This window comes from Boleophthalmus pectinirostris, unplaced genomic scaffold (genome assembly GCF_026225935.1).
Source record: "Boleophthalmus pectinirostris isolate CB_2022bp ecotype Guang Dong unplaced genomic scaffold, ASM2622593v1 HiC_scaffold_10, whole genome shotgun sequence".
Taxonomy (NCBI): domain Eukaryota; kingdom Metazoa; phylum Chordata; class Actinopteri; order Gobiiformes; family Gobiidae; genus Boleophthalmus; species Boleophthalmus pectinirostris.
In genome coordinates this window covers 27,821,934-27,841,466 of record NW_026570971.1, presented here as the reverse complement: position 1 = coordinate 27,841,466, position 19,533 = coordinate 27,821,934, and the positions used below count along the sequence as shown (strand labels likewise).

Here is a 19,533-nt window from a genome sequence, read left to right as displayed (position 1 = left end):
TCTTTGTGAAAAAAATAAGACTTGGACAACATAATTTAAGACTTTTTAAGGCCTTAATTAAGGAACATGAAATTTAAGACCTTTTTAAGACTTTTAAGACCTCGTGGCTACCCTGTAATTGCAGCCTTTGCAATTTGATAATTGCACGTAAATTTTGATTTGAGCATTAAAATTATGTAATTAAAACAGGTAATGTCCTTGGTTTGCACTGACTCCAACAACAATTCAGATGACAAGATTAAGGACCATTATCTACAAACATTAACACAGCATCTAGCTCTTCTCAAGTTAATATGTCGCTATAATGAATCTTTAATCAAACATGCTTCATATAAACATGGCGCCATAGTTACACATTTACTACAAACTGTACAGTCTAAATGAGGACACACAACACAAGTAATGGAGCCTATAGAGCAGATTTATGACCATAATCTCATGTGACAGAGAATACATCTTCAGCATTGACAGTGTCCTTCCATTACGTAACCACAACGATCAGGTCACAAACCAAAGTCAGTGTCACTTCAATGCCAAAGCACAGAAAGAGGCCATATGCAGTTTTATTAGATATAAACATGTCACACACTGAGAACTATAGAAGCTCTGGAGGAGAGCAGCTATAGTTCAAGGGGAAGTGTTTTGTCTATTGAATTTAAAGAAGCATTTATTTACTCACCACTTGGAGCAGTATAAGTAGTAGTCAGATTATTCATTGTAAAGAGTTAGATTTGTTTTTTCTTTAATTCTCTGAAGTTTTGACAAGGAAAATTAAGCAGAAAGGATAAACTAATGTGGCAAAGACAACAATAAAAGACCATGTTTAAGTTGAAAGGAGTTTGTCTTACAAATACAACTGCCAGAATAAAATAAAATGGCCTAAAAAGAGTAGGTCGAAGCTACAGCATCCACCTTCCGATAATAAAAAAACAAAAAAACAAAGATAGAAGTAAAATTTTTATTCTGAAGGCAATGGATTTGTAGTGTCTTGCCCAATGACTCAAAGATAATAGGTGATTAATTGAGGTTTGAATCACCAACCTTCCAGCTGACGGGCAAAAGTTAGTTAGTCATGAGTAGAGTTCAGAATTTATTTTCAAAGGGATAAAAAAGTGATGTTTGTTACACTGAAAACTCTTGTAATCTATTTGTTTACACAGAAGCCAATAGACAAAAGCCGGGGTGTGTCTATTGCTATTGACATCTGTTTTTTATTCCCCTTTCTCAATCTTCTTATTTGATGCTTCCTCACATCAAAATCCTCACATGAACAAAAATCGATATTTTCAATCATCATTCATCGCCGGTGAGTGACCCCGAAGGACCAATAAATACACACACACAACTATTCACACACATACACACATACACACACACACACACACTATAAAGCACTTAACCCATGCCTGTAACCTGGGTCTAATAAAACTGATGAATGCCATTATTACAATTGGAGAGGTTCAGAGTGATACAGTTGCAAAATAAAAAATAAATAAAGGAAATAAATTAACACTTGGCAGATTTAAGTATTAGAGACAAAATTTGAGCATGGCTAGACAACAATGGTCAGAGGCATGTTCAAAATTAGTTCTAGGTACAATTATATGTTTATAAGTTAAGATACTATTGGTACTAATACTAAAAAAAAAAAAATTGATTATGTTTACAAAGTTTACAAGGAAGTTAGGTAGTAGCTAGGGGTGTAACAATATCCAAGTCTCACGGTACGATATTTATTATGATATCGTGGGAAAGCTCACGATATGGTGAGGAGGCTCACGATTAGGGATGTAACAATATCCAGGCTCCTCGGTATGATATTTTCAAGATATACATCTCACGACGGTACAATATTTATTTGCGATATTTTTTATGGAGGCTAAACAGCTAAAACTGTTAATATGCTAGTTTTTCCTCTTAAAATGCCTGGACAAGACTTAATCCAAAGACTTAAAAGTGCTTAGAACTGTTATTTCTTCATGTAGTCTGCACTGAAATGAAGCAAAGGATCATGGTCTATGTAGTTCTCTCATCTTTTTTTTAGCTCTTGCTGCACCATTACTCTTAATTTAAGCAAAGAGACTTGTAATTTGATATATTGTGATGGTCCATGATATTATTGAGAACTTTGATGATACGATATCACGATATTTGGTTATTGTTACACCCCTAGTTGTAGCAGAATACGAGTTCATACATTCATTCTTCATACATCACAAAGATATAATCAATGGTTGTTAGGACAGAAATGTGTGGTGGTTTTCACCAGGCACTAGGGCTGGACAATATGGCCAAAATAAAAACAGATTTTTTTTTTTTTGCACACACCGGGTGATTACGATTTTACCTGCTCACCTTTCAAAACAGCAGAAGCTCTTTACTTTTAATTAACTTTAAATTTTTATCATATGCATAACATTGTAAATTGCCACTGATTCCATTTGTTTAAATATCTGACTGCAATTGCACAATCCTGTTATGCAAGTAAGAAAGTCAAGAGCAAATAATATACTAATACTAATACTAATAGTCTATTTTCACTTTTCGATTTTGCAATTTTTCTAAATGTCGACTACTAAAAAACAAATTAACCACATGAAGTCGATTAATTGCCCAACCACCAGGGACAACAGCATGTGTTCATGTGAAGTTTGAACTGGATACATTTTAGTCAGAGGGCATCTACCTGTTCCTCAAACAAATTAAGACTAATTACAGCACTAATTACCGCTCATAATGTTTTGCCTGATGGGTGTATTTCTCTTTAAAGGTGCACTGTTACACAGTGATTACACGAAGCCTCTACATTTCTGGCGGAGGGTGTGTTGAATACTTTTCTTTTTGGAGATGTTATTGCTTTGCCTGGAACGTTTCACAGTATGGCATTAAAGTTTTTCAATAATTTTTCTATCACTGACACCTAACCATACCAACAGTAATATCTGTGGACAGAGAACCCTACTCACAGTCAGAATGCCTGTATTTCTATGTATTTTTGAGCTATAAAACCAACCATAATGTAATAAATGTAAGGTAGAGCTGTTAAATGTCATAATGTAAATCATTCCAGGCAGAGCAATGACATATCCATAGAAGCAAGCTAAACTTGCCTCTGCAGACAGACCGAAGCGATTGGGGAGCTACTGAGCTACTGATGTGGTTGCCATGGCAGCGGAGTCAGTCATAATTCAGGTTTACATTCGGAGGAGCGGGTCACCGGAGGCACAGGCTAAGTCACTGATCAGACCCGGGCCAATAGAAATCGTGGGATATTGATTTTTCCTCTCTCCTCTTCCCGTGGATGCTTCACAACGATGAGAGGACGGTTTGACGGGTCTGGTAACAGTGATGGAGGGCAGATAGATCCATCATGGAGAGGTCGAGGTGGCGGCCATAGTGGACACAGCTTTCATTTTGAGGAGTTGAGTAACAGCAAGCAAACAATGTCAGATGTTAGTATTAGAGATTTAGTGCAAATAAAACATATATATTGTGTTTAATCTACAATTTACATGTGGCAACAAAAACACAAATACAAACCCCTGAAATACATTAACAAGACAATTCTTGATGGAAAGGTAATGTACTAAAAAGCAGAAGTGACGACGACGACGTGCTGGAAGGAAGAAGGAAGTCAATAGTAATTCAGAGAGAGCGCTCATTGAATGTGATGAATTGTCTTGTGAGTATACACTTTAAGGAAATTATTATTATTAACACAACTTTAAACTGAAAATTCGGCCATAACCCACAAAACTAAACTGCCAAATAAGGTTGTTTTTAACTGCGTGAACCTCAAAGCTTTGAGCTAAAAGTTGGACTAGTAATCTGCAGCTAAAAAGTTCGCTCAAACTATTTGGACAGATTTCCATTAAACACTAATAATGTTTTTACTATTAGGGAAAAAGAAGCCCACAGAGTGATAGGGGGGCATTAATGCTCTGCTTTTTTTTTTTTTTTTTTTGCACATTAAATCACTTTGGGGCAGAGAGATTCAAATTTCACTGAAATCGGAGTTCGTTTGTGCAAATGGGAGCAATTTGTAAATATAAAAAAAACTTCAAAAATCATGTGGATTTTTTATTTTTTTTTTCGCTTCACTGATCAGGTCAAAAACTAGGATACTAATTGATCTGCCACATGCCCCACCCTTGACATAACTAAATTAACTAACTAAACTATTTGTGTATTAAACCACGTGGTCTTACGCTAGTTCTGATAAAACTCAAGATCAAACTGTTGAAGAAAGGTCATACTTTATCCAGTTATGAGTCTTAAAAAGTATCTAGTTTCAGTACAAGTTTTAGTATGGATTAGTATCTGACTTTTGATAACCCTAGTAGATACTAATAACGTGAAATTATTGCTGTTTGACAATAATAAAGAAGAAAGAAGAATAAAGTGATGTGAATTTGCAGTGGTGGCTGGGGCTCATTTCATTGGCATGGGTCTATTCTGTCTGCAGGGAACCGCCTTTGTCAAAGAGAGAGAATCCCCCAAAGGTTTGTTATTCAAGACATGTCGCTGGGGGAAGAGAAAGAGGGAGAAAGAAGAAGGAAGGAGGAAGGAGGAGGAGGAGAGGAGGAGAAAGAGGAGTGGAGGACTAGGAACAGGAGGAGAAAAAAGGTGAATGAAGAAGAGAGGAGGGGAAGAGGGAGAGAAAGAGTGGAGGAGGAATAAGAAGAGAAGGAGGTAGAGGAGGACAAAGTAGAGGAGGAGGACAGAGAAAGGAGAAGGAATAAGAAGAGGAGGAGGGAGAGAAAAAGGAGGGGAGGGGAAGGGAGAAGAAGAAGAGGAAAGATGGGAAAGAAAATGGAATAAGAGAGAGGAAGGAGTAGAGGAGGAAGAGGAGGACAAAGGGAAGGAGAGAGAAGAAACAGAAGGAGATAAGAAGAGGGAGGAGATGGAAGCAGGAGGAGAAGAGGTTGGCGAAGAAGAAGGGAGGAGAAGAAGAGAAGAAGAAGAATGGGAAGAGGAGCAATGGGGAAACAAAAGAAAGATGACACAAGCCGGGAGGAAGATGTGGGCACAAAATCACTGAAATAAAAAGATGAGGAAAAGTTCTTAAAAATAGCAACTTAGAATAACACAAGATCGGAACAAAGGAAATACTGGGAGCCAACTTAAAGCTGTGTTGACTTCGAACATACTCAAAAATGCGGCACCAGTAAGTTAGTGGGTAGATTAAAGGTTCACTAAGTAACTTTTTGTTGGTGGAAGGTCTATTATTGCTTTTACTGGAATGTTCCAAATCTCCATGGAGTCAAATGTGTGACACCATCATCAGCCTAGTTACAGGCCAGATCTGTGGAGAGGCAACCCCACTCCCAGTAATGCATGTCCCAGTCAAAGTAATGCATGTCTTCAAAGTATTACATTTTTCTTAGGTTGGTAGCAATAAAAAAAAAAGACTCTTCATTAGATAAGTTAACATAAATGATAAACATGTCTTCCTAAACTCTTGCTTGCATAGCTTGTTGCCAACGTACCTAGAGGCAAATTATAGGTCTATTGAGTAAATTTTCAAATCAAATGCTTGCTTCCATGGAGATGTTATTGCTTTGTCTGGAATGTTTCACAGTATGGCATTAAACCTTTCTATCGTCAGGGAGATGAAAACAGACCAAGTTGCAGGTCAGGTCTCTGGAGAGGCAACCCTGCTCACAATCTGCAGATGCTTTCAGTTATTTTTAAGCTATGAAAAACCAATGATGACCAAATAATGAAATGATAGATAACATGTTATCTGTTAGCTGACAGATCTGTTTATAACTGTTTATACTGTGGAGTACATGTTGAAGCAGAGCAAGCACAAAGTGACATATCCATAGAAACAAGAAGGTAAGACACATATGGTAAGTTAACATAAGGTATGTAGGTATGGTAGAAATTAAAGGGACGTCTGAATTAAGAATTTTGAGCATATGGAATTTCATTTCCTAGTTAGTCTAGAGTGTTGGAGTGGTGGAGACACTTTTTGACATGTGACAGATCTGTTTAGTCATCTGTGGAACATTTGAAGCTTTCCATAGAAACAAGAAGGTGACACAATAAGTTAACATAGTATGTAGGTATGGTGAAATTAAAGGGACAGTCTGAATTTTGGACATAGGGCTCATTTTCTAGTTAGTCAGAGTGTTGGAGACATGTGGAGACACTTTTTTAAATATTCCATCCAGTTCTTGTATTTGCGGAGGTTGCAGGTGCTAGGCTAGTGCATGTCAATGGCCATAGTTAGCCTGCCACTAAAAACAGTCTTACCCACTCCACAAAACACCTGAATCAAATCTATTATTACAATAGACTGTCGATGTAAATGTCTGTGTTGATAGAATAATTTTAGAAGTAAAACCAACCTTGCAGTTGAAGGATTTATGTCTGAGCAGCAGCAGAATGTTGTACTTCCTGATAGAAAGCTTGGCAGCAGCGGACTGATATCACCTAGAACCTATTTTACCGGCCAAGTAAAATTCTGTTGGTGCTGAAAAAAATAGTTAGTTTTATTTCAAACATTATTCTGTCGACACAGACATTTATATTGATAGTCTGACGCAAAAATAGATTTGCTAAAAAAGTGTCTCCACACATCTCCAACACTGGCTAACTAGGAAATGAGGTCCTATGTCAAAAATTTCAGACTGTCCCTTTAAAGTTTAGATTAAAAAAAAGTATATTGAGATCGATTAACTGTATTTACACCAGGAAGCAGAGCTGCTCCTGCGACACCAGCCTCTGTATTCTGATGTTTAAACACTAAGTGTTTTACATTGCTCATATATTCATTGTTGATTGGATGAATTATACTTTAAATCACCAAACAAACGTTGATAACAAGAGAGACGATGCTTTGCAGCGATAACGAGCCATATCTGCATTGCTCGTGTTATTTGAACTATATTCAATTTGGTCATCTGCACCACGCACCTTTTCCTTCAGAAGCTCTTCTTGTAAAATTGCTTTCTGATGTTGTAAAATGTTTTATATTTATCCTCCACGGCTGTAAACTTTTCGTAGTCCATCACAAGCCATTCCCAGAGCTCCTGGACGCGACGCACAGTGTTTATATGACTGTAGTGTTTTTAGAGAACGTATTTTGAAAGAGCATCGGAAGTTTATTTTGAGACTACGTGTTTATCTCCTGTCTTGCCCCTGATAAAAAGCCAGGAGAATCTCCGTTGATGCTGAAAAATTAGAACTCCAACTCCAATGACAGCCATTGGACGGGCATATGACACTGCTAGTGTAAATTGTCTGACTGGTTAAAGTAGAAAGCCATACCTGCTGCTCGTATGCTGTGCTGCTGCGCTTAGTGCTGTTACTGCTTTAGTGTAAATGTTTCTTCTTCTTCTATGACTCTCAAACAACTTAGGATACCGCATGTTGTCTTGGTAACTCAATAAAAACAGATAGCACCCACAGCACAATATAGAGCTGCCTTCTGTCTATTGAAAATGCAGTATCATGGCTCCACTACATCAGAAAGTGCTGGGCCCAGGGGAAATTTCCTGCAGTGCGAACACATAATTAAGACATTCATCTGCACTACTTGAAAAAGTCACAAACCTTGGCTCTGGCTCCTAAAACAACACTCAAATTCTGCAGTGATAATACCAAGGCCATTCAAATATAGTGTTTAACTACTTCAAGTGTCCCCAACGCGCAAATACAAAGCACAAGATAGACTAGAGGAGATCAAGATCAGGGAAAATACATTAAAAAACATTAATCTACAGGTATGCGTCAGATTATAGTAAGACTGCAAATTTCCACCTTCAGTCCCCGGACAGAAGATGTCATAAATGCAAATACAATGCAAATGTATATTAAAGCAATCATTCATTCAGTCAAATCAATAAGTAAAACTACTGTCCCCTTCAATCTCAGTCACCTCATCCATCCACTATTTACATATACAGTGGTCCCTCATTTATCACGGGGGTTAGGTTCTAAAAATAACCCGTGATAGGCGAAATCCGCAAGGTAGTCAACTTTATATTTTACAATTATTCTATCTGTTTTAAGGCTGTAAAACCCCTCAAAACACACTCTATACACTTTGCTCAGACAGGACATTTAATCCTTTGTGCATCCTTCTTAAAACTTATTGCAGCTGTGGCCTTATGTTATTTTTCTCCTTCTTTATGTCCATTTTTGGAGACCCGTACCCACGTAGTACAGCACCACACCCGCCCGTTACCCAGAGATTATACCAAACTTTTGCGCTGCATACGCCACACACTGAACCAAGACTAAACCAGGACTAACCTAGGACTGATTCCAGGACTGAACAAGGAGGGCTAAAACAGGACTGAACCCAGTGCAGGAATCTGCTACAACCGTGTAACTTCTACCTTTCTTCAGTATGTCCAGAAGTCTAACTTTTTGTGTGATGGTTTGAATCTTTCTCTGCCTTTGTCGGTGCAGAATGTTTCGTCGACATTGTGGGTTTTGACGGGGAGAAAACTTACAAACATACAGCACTTCAGAATCACACTACTAGAGATCCAACATTTATGTAATATTGGCAGCTGAACGCATTCTGTACTGTACAGGAGACACAGCATGGAGGAGATTGATTGACAATGGTCTACAGCCAATCAGGACGAAGGGGGAGGAACACAATGCACGTTCATATGTTGTTTAAAAAAAAAAAAAAAAAAAAAAGGCATGCAAAAATCGCACAAAAAATAAAAAATAAAAAAATCGAGAAACAGCGATATCGCAAAAAGTGAACCGTGATAGAGCGAGAGGCAACTGTACACAATAGTGGTTTTCTTGACAATAGCTGATTCACTTTACATTGTATTTTAAACTCCACAATTCTGTAGCTATGCACGTATCTGTGTGAAGTTGCAGTGAACTTACATTCCCAAATACAAAACAAAATATTATAAACACTAAAGAAATTATCATTCAAAATTGGGTTCACAATTTAAGCTGTCAGTACACTTGCTTTGTCCAAAATGTTCCACAGTAGGGCATTAAATGTACCGATCTTCATGTTACAAAAGCCATGAATGCCATTAATCCAAGTTTGTCTTGCCATTAAACACTGTAAAATATATACATTTAATGCCCTACGGTGGAACATTCCAGGTAAAGCAATAACATAGCAGGTGACCCACACACACAAACCAGAGAAGTTACACAGTGCAGCTTTAAATAATAACGCATCAAAACCTACCATGTGTCACATTTGGTAAACACATTTCAAAGCATTCTCAGTTTCTTTTGTGTGGCACACTTTACACCATTGTCCATATTAGTCCAAAGGAGAGAAAAGACCAGACCAAAGCAGGTTTTCAGCAACATTACGTCTTTTATGTTCCCATAGTTGGCAAGCCAAATACATAGGCCCTCGGGGAGTACAGCTTTGTAACTAAAATTAGACTTTGTTCTCTCATTCAAAAGGGAAGGTTAACATTCCTGAGTTTTTTAAGTAGTTCATGGTCTTTGAAAGTGCCTGTAGTAAAACGCATTACAGCTGTAGTAAATCTAACAGCACCAGGCAGGTTCTCATTGACTTAAGTGGTGGTCTAAGTAAGCTATATATCTTCTACATAATAATATTGAGTTCTGAAAATATGCAAATGTAATAAGACACAAATATAAAACTGGAATAAACCATCTGACTTAAATAAACTGTTCAAACAAGAGTATAATTTTAGGGTTCTTTCAAATTTTAATAATAATACTCAAACATCAACAAAACACTTACAGATGTGAATTGTTGACCAATTTTACCCACCCGTAGGTCAAAATTGTAGTTTTGTTATAAGCAAGACAGTGGCTGAGTAGCTATAGCGCTCTTGCCTCACAGCAAGAAGGTTCCAGGTTTGACTCCTGTGCTTTTATCTGTGGAATTTGCCCGTTTTCTCCATGTCTAGTTGGGTTTCCTCCATATTTTTTATATACTAGTAGCTTCAGTGCACTCAAAGAGAAAGAGCTTTACATTAAGGAACCACTCCCCCACCACACACGCATTCATACACCAGTGTACACAGACACTAGGGGTGCGATGGGTTAAGTGTCCTGCCTAAGGACACAACAACAGCATTCATCTGTGAGAGCTAGCATCGCACCACTAACTAGGGTGAGCAAAAATATCGAAATATCAATATATCGTATCATTTAATGTGATGATGCAGTATAGATATTTTGGGCTGCTGTATCGATATATCGCCAAGAGTATTTTTTGGTATACTTTACTAAATTATTTTGTTACAGCGCTACAGTTTTGTTGCTTGTTTAGAGGAAAGAAACTTGTTTATGCAACACATTTGACATTTTCACTCTTTTGAGAATTTAAATGTTTGTGCTTCATATTAACTTTACCATAGACTGTATAAAAGAAGTGGACTAAGCGAGTGTGATATCACCTATAGTGTTCAGCGCTGCTCAAATGAAGCTCGCAATGCTCACGGTTACAGGAGCAAATCTGGAGCAAGGCACTATGTTATGAATACAATTTTTCAGGATCATGTAGAGCAGGTTAATACGAACATTTTAAGGCGAGGCTCACAGCAGCACTTACAGAGAGAGGGGCGACAAGATTCAAATGTAAGTCAATTGGAGCCAGAGTCAGAAGGAGCTGGAAGAGCCTCCTGGCGAACTTCCTATTTGGCACCCAGCAGCTCGCGTGTCAGCTTTGTCCACTCACTATACGGTCAATGAACTTTACACAAGAAGTGGTTTAAACTAAGACTTTTAGTATCACAGCCATGATTTAAGCCATTATGTTTTATTGAACCATATCAAATCAATCTGAAATATATCGTATCAAAGTGAAAGCTCACTGTATTGAGGTATGTATTGTATCGTGGCCTACGTATCGAGGTATGTATTGTATCGGCAGCTTTTTAATGACACTCAGCCCTACTGCCAACTTGTGCGTCTGTGGATTTGAGAACTCAACCAATAACGTTTATGTCGAAAGAGGGATTCGAACTGCCAACCTTCAGATCAGTGGGCAAACTTTCTACTACCTGAGCTACTTTCACCTAGCCTGATTCATCAGCCGGTTTCACTTCGTGGAAATCATCTGACTTTGCAGCATTAGGATTTGTTCAATTGACAGTAGGTGGATACTTCTTTTCATTTAACCAGTCGCTGCTATTCATCATTACGTATGTAATGCACCGCTAACAGGGCTAACTGGCATATTAAGCTTTTTCCCAAATCCTGTAGGAAGAAGGGCAATAACGTCTTTCCTCTTGATAAAATTCACCAATCATTCACTTTGTTCGGGCTTTAAATCCTCGATCACGGGAATCGTTGGCAACACAGAATGTATGGCTCTTCACTGATTGGCCCCGAAATCGGGTTTTTGCAAACTGTCTAGTGTATTCCGATTCCTGACCTACTCGTTGGAGGGAAAGTAAATTGAGCAGAGGCACTAGGTGGCGCCAGCCTGGCTAACTTTCACCCCAAGACAACCCAAAAATCCAGCCTAGCTCATGATCTGGTGCCCAATTCTCTTGACAGTCTGGACGGGTCAAATGCAGAGGACAAACAAACAAGTGTACCTTAACCTTTAAAGAGTTATGGGTGACGTAATTATCACAAGGGACCAATGAATAAGCTTTTGTTGAATTGTATTAAAAATGAACCTTTAGTAGACTGTGAGGTCATCCTAAAAGTTCCGTCACTCGTTGGAAAAATGACACCTTTCCTGGACAAAACATTAAGAAGTGTGGATACAGTGACCCCATTATAATAAAGTATGAGGACTATGACATAGAGCAGAAGCACTGGACAAAACACCTGGAAACATTACCTCAATAGTGACTTCATTTCACAGGACATAATGAAGTCTTTATGAAGGTAGATTCTGAATTTACGCAATTACTGACTACATGTGTCTTTTTCCTACGGTTTCCAATGAGCTAATTACTCACAAATGAGCCTCTGTGAAAGTAATGTGGAAAGTAAAAGCACTGCAAAAAAGATACATTAATAACAGGAATTTGCTTTGCTAAGGAAGAGGTTTGTTCCAATTGTAAATGTCATGGTAAGTGGGCCCTATTGGTTTAACTAAGACAAGTTGGCAGTGCGATTCTAGCTCCCACAAATGAATGTTCTTGTTGTGTTTTTGTGCAAAACACTTAACTCATCTTACCCTGATTGTCTGCATACACTGGTGTATGAAAATGTGTGTGGTGGGGGAGTGGTTCCTTGATGCAATGCTCTTTGAGTGCCTTGAAGCTACATTATAAAAATATGGGGGAGTGCCTGGAGGAAACCCAGCCAGACATAAGGAAAACAGGCAAACTCCACAGATAAAAGCATAGGAGTCGAACCTGGAACCTTCTTACTATGTGGCGAGAGGGCTATAACTACTCAGTCCGCTGTCGTGCATACAACACAACAAAAATTTTTTACTACAGGTGGGTAAAAATGGTCAAAACTTCACATCTGTAAGTGCTAAAATTATACTCTTGTTTGAACATTTCCTCTGCAAGGTACCTTTATTTAAATCAGACCAGATCTTTGGCATTTTTTGTTTTAACAACATGAAAATTGGCAATGCACACACCCGTACCATTAAGATGACACTCTCCGAATTTGAGATCGGTCGGATGAGCGGCTCAAGAGTTATGCATGAAACAGACAAACAAACAAACACATACACAGACGTTCCTTGCATTAATAGACAGATGTATTTTCTTCTGACTTGGCACCAAAATTATGGCATTAAAATTGAAAAGTTTCTCAATGGAGACAAGTATGTGACACCATTAGTATGTTACAGGTCACGTTTGTGAAGAGGCGATCCCACTCACAATAAAAATGCATCTTATTATTACGGTATTTTAAAGTAATAAAAACACCTGTAAATCAGCAGCAAAAATATAAATATAAATGACTAACCTGCTAGCTGCTGCATTCCAAATAAGAAGTAAGCATAGGTGTGCTTCCTGCTCCACTGACTCCGGCTCCAGTTCACTTTGTATTGAAAAATTGTTGCCCCTCTTTCTGTAATTGCTGCGGTCAGGCTCCTCATTTTGTTCTTAAAATGTTTGTATTAACCCACTCTACATGATCCTGTTGTTTTTATTTCACTATTTTGTCAATATTTCTAATATGGACCTGGCTCCAAATTCGACCTATAACCACAAGTCTCAGTGAGCTTCATTTGACTGGAGCAGAGTGCTACGGGTGATGTCACACTCCCTTAGCCCACTTCTTTATACAGTTTAGGCAAAGCAAATACATCTCCAAAAACATCTCCATGAACATCCATACCCCTCACAAGAAACATTACAAAGTGCATCTTTAACCTGAAAATGAACCCAATATATTTCCTGGCTATTTAGAGGCACAGAAGTGGTTTTCGATACTAATTAGCATTTTCTATAACTCATCCAGAGCCAACCTCATAAAATAGAAAGGGGTATAAAGTGTGCCAAATGACTGAACATGCTTTTTTGTTGTAAATTGTTAAAATAAGCCTTTTTAAATTGCTCTGTGCCGACGAAACCAATTATCCCGGATCCACTTGAGTAATGGATATTCTCGTAACATTTTGGGAGCATGGGATTGCAGCTCCCCTCCGTCATACTTTCATTTATCAAACTGTTAATTTATGAATCACTCTCGACAGCAGGCGTTTTACAATCAGGTTCGGCTTGGGGGCCTGTCGCCACGGGAGACGGGAAGAGAATGTATCACATGGTCTTTATAATTTTACTAAGAAAGCAGTTTAGAGAGCCGTATTAAAGCCCTGTACCTGGTTTTTCACATGTATTTATTTGAGCAAAAATTGTCTTGCCCCAGGTATATGGTATAAAACTCTTTGAGGTCAGATAGTATTGTCTGATAATCAGGAATCAAGAAACTAACGAAAACAATCCAGTCAAAGTAATAACATCTCCAGCAAGTGAGAGACCCCCAACCTGAAAAGTTACTCATCCAGGTGATTATTTAGGATGCTCAGAATGCATAAGGTAAGTGAAGAATAACTTTGGACCACTGCAAGCTGTTAGTTCAGTTTGGCAAGTTCTGTAAGACAGTAAAAAATCTGGTATGGAAAGGTCCACCAATGGGGAAAGTACTATTCAACTTGACACTGCCCTTAATTTCCATTTATTGACAATAATAAAGATGAAGAGATACACTTGAGGTCCCCAAAGTGCTGAGCTTGGCGTAAAAGTCTAGTTCCTAAGCCACAGAGTTATTAGTTTTTGGCTTGTCATTGATGATGGGCACAAGGACGCATTTTCTCTTTGGGAAAAGTTTAGATGGATTATATTTCGTGATGTCAAGCTCAGTGAAATTACACCTAGAAGCACTCAGATAACTAAAAGCTTGGCTACACCTTTCAATGATAATGCTAATATCTCTGGACTGTATTAATTAACGGCAACTATTTATTTCTTTACTGGACCCTTTTGGTTACATTTAGGTTCAGGTTCAAGAGTTTATTTGCTCAAGTATAGATAAAGAGCCCATATTATGCTACTTAACTGAAGTTGTGTTTTGTTTCATTCACACATTTAACACACAAACACTGCATATGTAGGCAACGCTCTGTTCCACCTAGTGATGTCATGTGATAATAATACAAGAAAAGCTCCACTGTATTTTTAAACTCCATACACCTTTACCAGAATCATGCGGATAATTTCAGCCCTGGAATTGCCAATCTCTATTGAAGTAAAGATAAAAGGTAGTTGTTAAGTTGAAAACTACTGCTTCACATGACATCACAAGGTGGAACAGAGCATGTTGAACTTGGAGAAGAATAATGCAGGGTTACTCTAACAAGTGTGAATGAAACAAAACACAACTCCAGGTATGTTTATGATGACGTAACAGCATTATGACATGGCTAAAAGCTCACAAGAGTCAATTTTGTGTAATGAAGGATGTTTAAAAGCACATTGGAAAATATGTGGGAAAAATTAGATTATTTCTTACATCATAATGGTTGGTTCTACAAGGTCCCCATGTATAGTATTTTCCCATGAGCCGAAGTTCGGTGGTGCAATTTCTGTTCCCACCAGTGTGTTTGATGTAATTGTGTTCTTGGGCAAGACACTTAACCCACTTTGTCTCCAGTGTAAGGGTACTCTATGAATTTAAATGTCCATGAGTGGCTAGCTAGCTGTATGCTAAGTGATTTGAGTGTCTAATGATGGTAGACAAACATTAAACATGCTTCAGTGTTGCTGGGGCAACCTGTCAGGAGCGGAGGACCCATCTTCAGATCTTAAGTTAGGCTTGGACAAGACTAGTGTTGTCACGATATTAAAATGTCCAACTCAATTTTGATTCTAAAAGATAGACTTGATACTCAAACAGATTCCGATAAAAAAACAAAAACAAAAAAAAAACTACTTATTTAGAATAGAATGTTAAATCATAGTACTTTCTTGCAGCCTTCTTTGCTTAAAAAATAGTTACGATGCAGCAATAGCTAAAAAAAAAAGGCAGAGGGAACAACATAGACCACGATCCTCTGCTCCTTTTCAATGCAGACTACAAGAAGAAATAACAGTTCTAAGCACTTTAGAGTCTTATTTCTTTGGATTAAGTTTTATCAAGGCATTTTTAGAGGAAAAAGTAGCATATTAACAGTTTTGTTAGCCTCCACAAAACATCACAATAAATATCATACAGTGAGACTTGGATATCGTTACCCCCCTAGTATCGATACTTGCTGAAATGAATCAGAATTTATTTGTCATTTCAGTATAAAAATACACATAAACAAAACACTGCACTCAGGTCCAGGTCAACAGCAGCATAAACAATAATAGGAATAAACAGTTTAAACTATCGTATGTCAAATCTTTAAAAACAACCACCACCCGCTCCCATTTTCTTAAGTGCTTTCCAAGTCCGTGCCATTTTGTAAGATGCATTAGTGTCCGGGCTTTCTGACAGAACTGATCTGCCTCACGGATGAGTATCTAGTTTCGATACTAGTTTTAGCATGTGATTAGTATGTGATTTTCCATACTTTTGACAAACTTGAAACTGGACACCAAGAATTAAACACAAGAAAAACCCAATGTAAAAATATATGTCAGTATTTCCTCATTAATTTCCTCATACTTTAAACTACTGTGTTGTGTCTCTCAATCGAAACCACTATCATGACATAATCTTGCAAGCATTTCCTCTTCATGCTATGTAGTATGAGCCCTCTTTCAAACACAAAACTACTGGTTCGTTCATAAAATCTCCAACTAAGCTTCACAAATGACACACTAAAGTACAGGTGCATCCAGACTGGCCACATAACTCCCTTCTAAGTCTAAGTCTGTGCAATGCGATATAGGAAGTGTCAACACTACAAATACTATGTTATGTTTAGTTATATGGATGTTTAACCCTGAGTTTAAGCTGGATTTTTGTCAATCATTCACTCCTCACAGCAGCCAGTTTGTCTGCAAAGCTTCATTTGTTTACCATGCAAACACTGCAATCTGCATAGAGAAGCCAGTGCGGCGCTTTTTGAATGACGTGTTGATGACATTTCTGGGCTGAAAGAGGCAGAACACAAGGTCCAGACTGAAAGCAAATATAATAAGCGCTAATTAAGTCTTGTGGGGCAGTTGGAAACACACCTCTAGTAAAGATGATGAGTAGTTCTGTGAGGGATTGTGGGCGACAGTGGCTCTTTGTCTTATGAAGGCCCTTAAGTTAATTGGTCTGTCTTGGCAGTGGACAGGATTAGAGCAGAGGAGACAGCTTTTATCCACTCCAGGACAAATACCAAACAGATAATGCTTCTCAAATGCTGGTGCTTGTACAGCTGATGGTACATAGTAATATAAGCTTGATTTTGTCCCAGTTAGCCCCTATATCTTACAACTCTTACAACTTAGTTTTTTTTTCTTTGCACAAGTTTTCTTAAAGGTCTCATATTTTGCATAACTAAATATTGTGAGTTTTAAGCCATGGTAGGATGTTGTTAAATCTTCAAAAACATACCTTTCATTCACACATGTTTGCGTAATCCTTCTTTTTTTGTCTGTCGTCATCTCCAAAGCTCAAAATGTTCCACCTTCTGATGTCATGTAGAAGCAGTTTTTAAGTTAACAGCAACATTTTACCTTTTGTTTACTGTTTAGTAGAGACTGGCAATTCCATTGCTGAAATTATACATATCATTCTAGTGAAGGTGTATGGAGTTAAAAACACCACATGACATCACAAGGTGGCATGAACTCAAAATGTGCATGTTTGTGATGATTAAACAAAACTATAGCAATAATAATATGAACCCTTTAAATTCATACTACTACGTTTAGTCATCAAGTCAAAGAAAAACATTATACCAATTTACTTTATTAAACCTACAATAAAATTTTTGTACAGTTGAAGCTTGGAAAGGCTCAAGTTTAACCTAGCAGAGGTTGAATTTCACGATTTAGAGAAGAATAGAATAAAATGTATATATGTCAATGTCATTTAAAACTCTGGAATTCACTTCAGTAATTCTTTGGTAGAAAAGCAACAGTACATTAAAATTTTTACGATTGTACAAATAGGTTTATAGGTAAGATAAGTCTTTATTTAATAGTATTCATGGGTTGCTGTGAAAACAAAATGGCCAGAGACAGCAGTTAATAATTCAAAAGTAAAAGTAAGTAAAGTAAAAGCTGTATGGTAAAAAGTACTGAAAATGCACCTATATATATATTAAACAAAAAACAAAACAAAAAAAAGAATAGTCCATTTTCAGTCCAAGTTTAGTGCTGACTGCTTCTAGTTTAAGATTACTTTCTGTCTTTCTAATGCATGACTAGTCAAAGATGACAGCCCCTGGAAATTTGGATACTTGTAAATAGTTGAGGTAGTTTTACACACTTAAAAACTCACACCTCTTTTGAAGGATCAGGCCAGGACGCCGCTCACCCGGGGCAGGTACACAAACAGTGCTGCCATGGAAACCACTCACACAGAGTAAACAACAGTGGAGGAGCTCAGTGAGTAAAGCTGCTGATAAACTTCATACAGTGGATTAGACACAAAACAAGAACGGGAGCAGCAAATGACTTACAATTATAGGTCAATTCCTTTTTTGTTCCTACTACTACAACCAACTACTACTACTACTACTACTACTACTACTACTACAACAACTACTACAACAACTACTACAACTACTACACACTACTACTACTACTACTACTACTACTACTACTACTACACTACACTACTACCACTACCACTACTACCACTACTAACTACTACTACTACAACTACTAACTACTATCTACTAACTACTACCTACTAGTACTACTAGTACTAACTAACTACTACTACTACTACTACTACTACCACTACTACTAACTACTGCTACTACCACCACCTACTACCGCTACTACTACTAACTACTGCTACTACCACTACTAGCTACTACTAACTACTACTACCACTACTACTACTACCACCACCATCACTACTACTACTACCTCTTGGAAGCTTTAAACAATAATTTAATCTGTTATAATGCCGTTACCTCATCAAAAACACACCTGAAGTTGTGTTTGTTTCATTGACACGATTGAGTAATCCCAGTTTATTATAGTCTGTTTACATCTCCAAAGCTCAACATGTTCTGTTCCCCCTCATGATGTCATGTGACAGCTTTCAAGATAACCGCTCCCTTGTACCTTTTGTACAGGAGACAGTGACAATTCCAGGGTTGAAATCATCCAACTGATTCTAGTGAAGGTGTAAGGAGTTTAAAAACACAGTGGAGCACTTTCTGTATTACATGTGTGAATGAAAAAACATAACACCAGGTATGTTTTTGATAAGGAAACATTACAAAAAAGAAAGAAAATAGCATGAACTAGGCCTTTTCAATTCAAATTCATTCAATCTAATATAACAATAAGATGTCAAGACAATTCTGTATTTTAAAGCCATATTAACTTTCATATGCTTAATGTTGAGACAAGCTGACTTCACTGGGGTTAATAGGGACAAGCCCAGAGCAAGACTACGCCATGTACAAATGACAGTACTTTAAAAACGCAAATGATGACTTATGCTCATAGTTTGAGTTCACTGGCTCAGTAACAGTAGCTGACCTCACACTGAGGCCGATGTGGTTCTTCATGTTGACGTAACGACAGGATGTTGACAGCTCCCTCATCATTATAGAGCATTAGCATTTAGCACATCACCACCACTTTATAACACTCTGGCCCTGGAATAATACTTATAAGGTTATTAAAGGGGCTCATATTAAACTATTTTCTGATCGATGTTATAATGTTCTTCCCTCATCACAAACCTGGAGTTGTGTTTTGTTTCATTCACACATTTTTAACACACAAATACTGCAAAGAAAACACTGTTCCACCTTGTGATGTCATGTGGTAATACAGGAAGTGCTCCACTGTGTTTTTAAACTTCATAAACCTTCACTAGAATCATTTAGATGATTTCAGACCTGGAATTGCCAATCTCTAATGAAGAAAAGGTAAAAAGTAGCTGGTAATGTGAAAACTACCACTATATGACATCACAAGGTGGAACAGAGCATTTCGAGCTTTGAGATGTAGACAG

The 19,533-nt window shown here is 37.7% G+C and overlaps 1 protein-coding gene across 1 annotated transcript in view; it reads right to left on the bottom strand.

The window, feature by feature from the left end:
• clmna (calmin a) overlaps positions 1-19,117 on the bottom strand; it is a 57,049-nt gene extending 37,932 nt beyond the window's left edge. Inside the window, exon 1 of the mRNA XM_055155387.1 lies at positions 19,053-19,117. Within this exon, the coding sequence (XP_055011362.1) occupies positions 19,053-19,117 (65 nt within the window). The remainder of the gene's footprint in view (positions 1-19,052) is intronic.
• Positions 19,118-19,533: the final 416 nt, after the last annotated feature.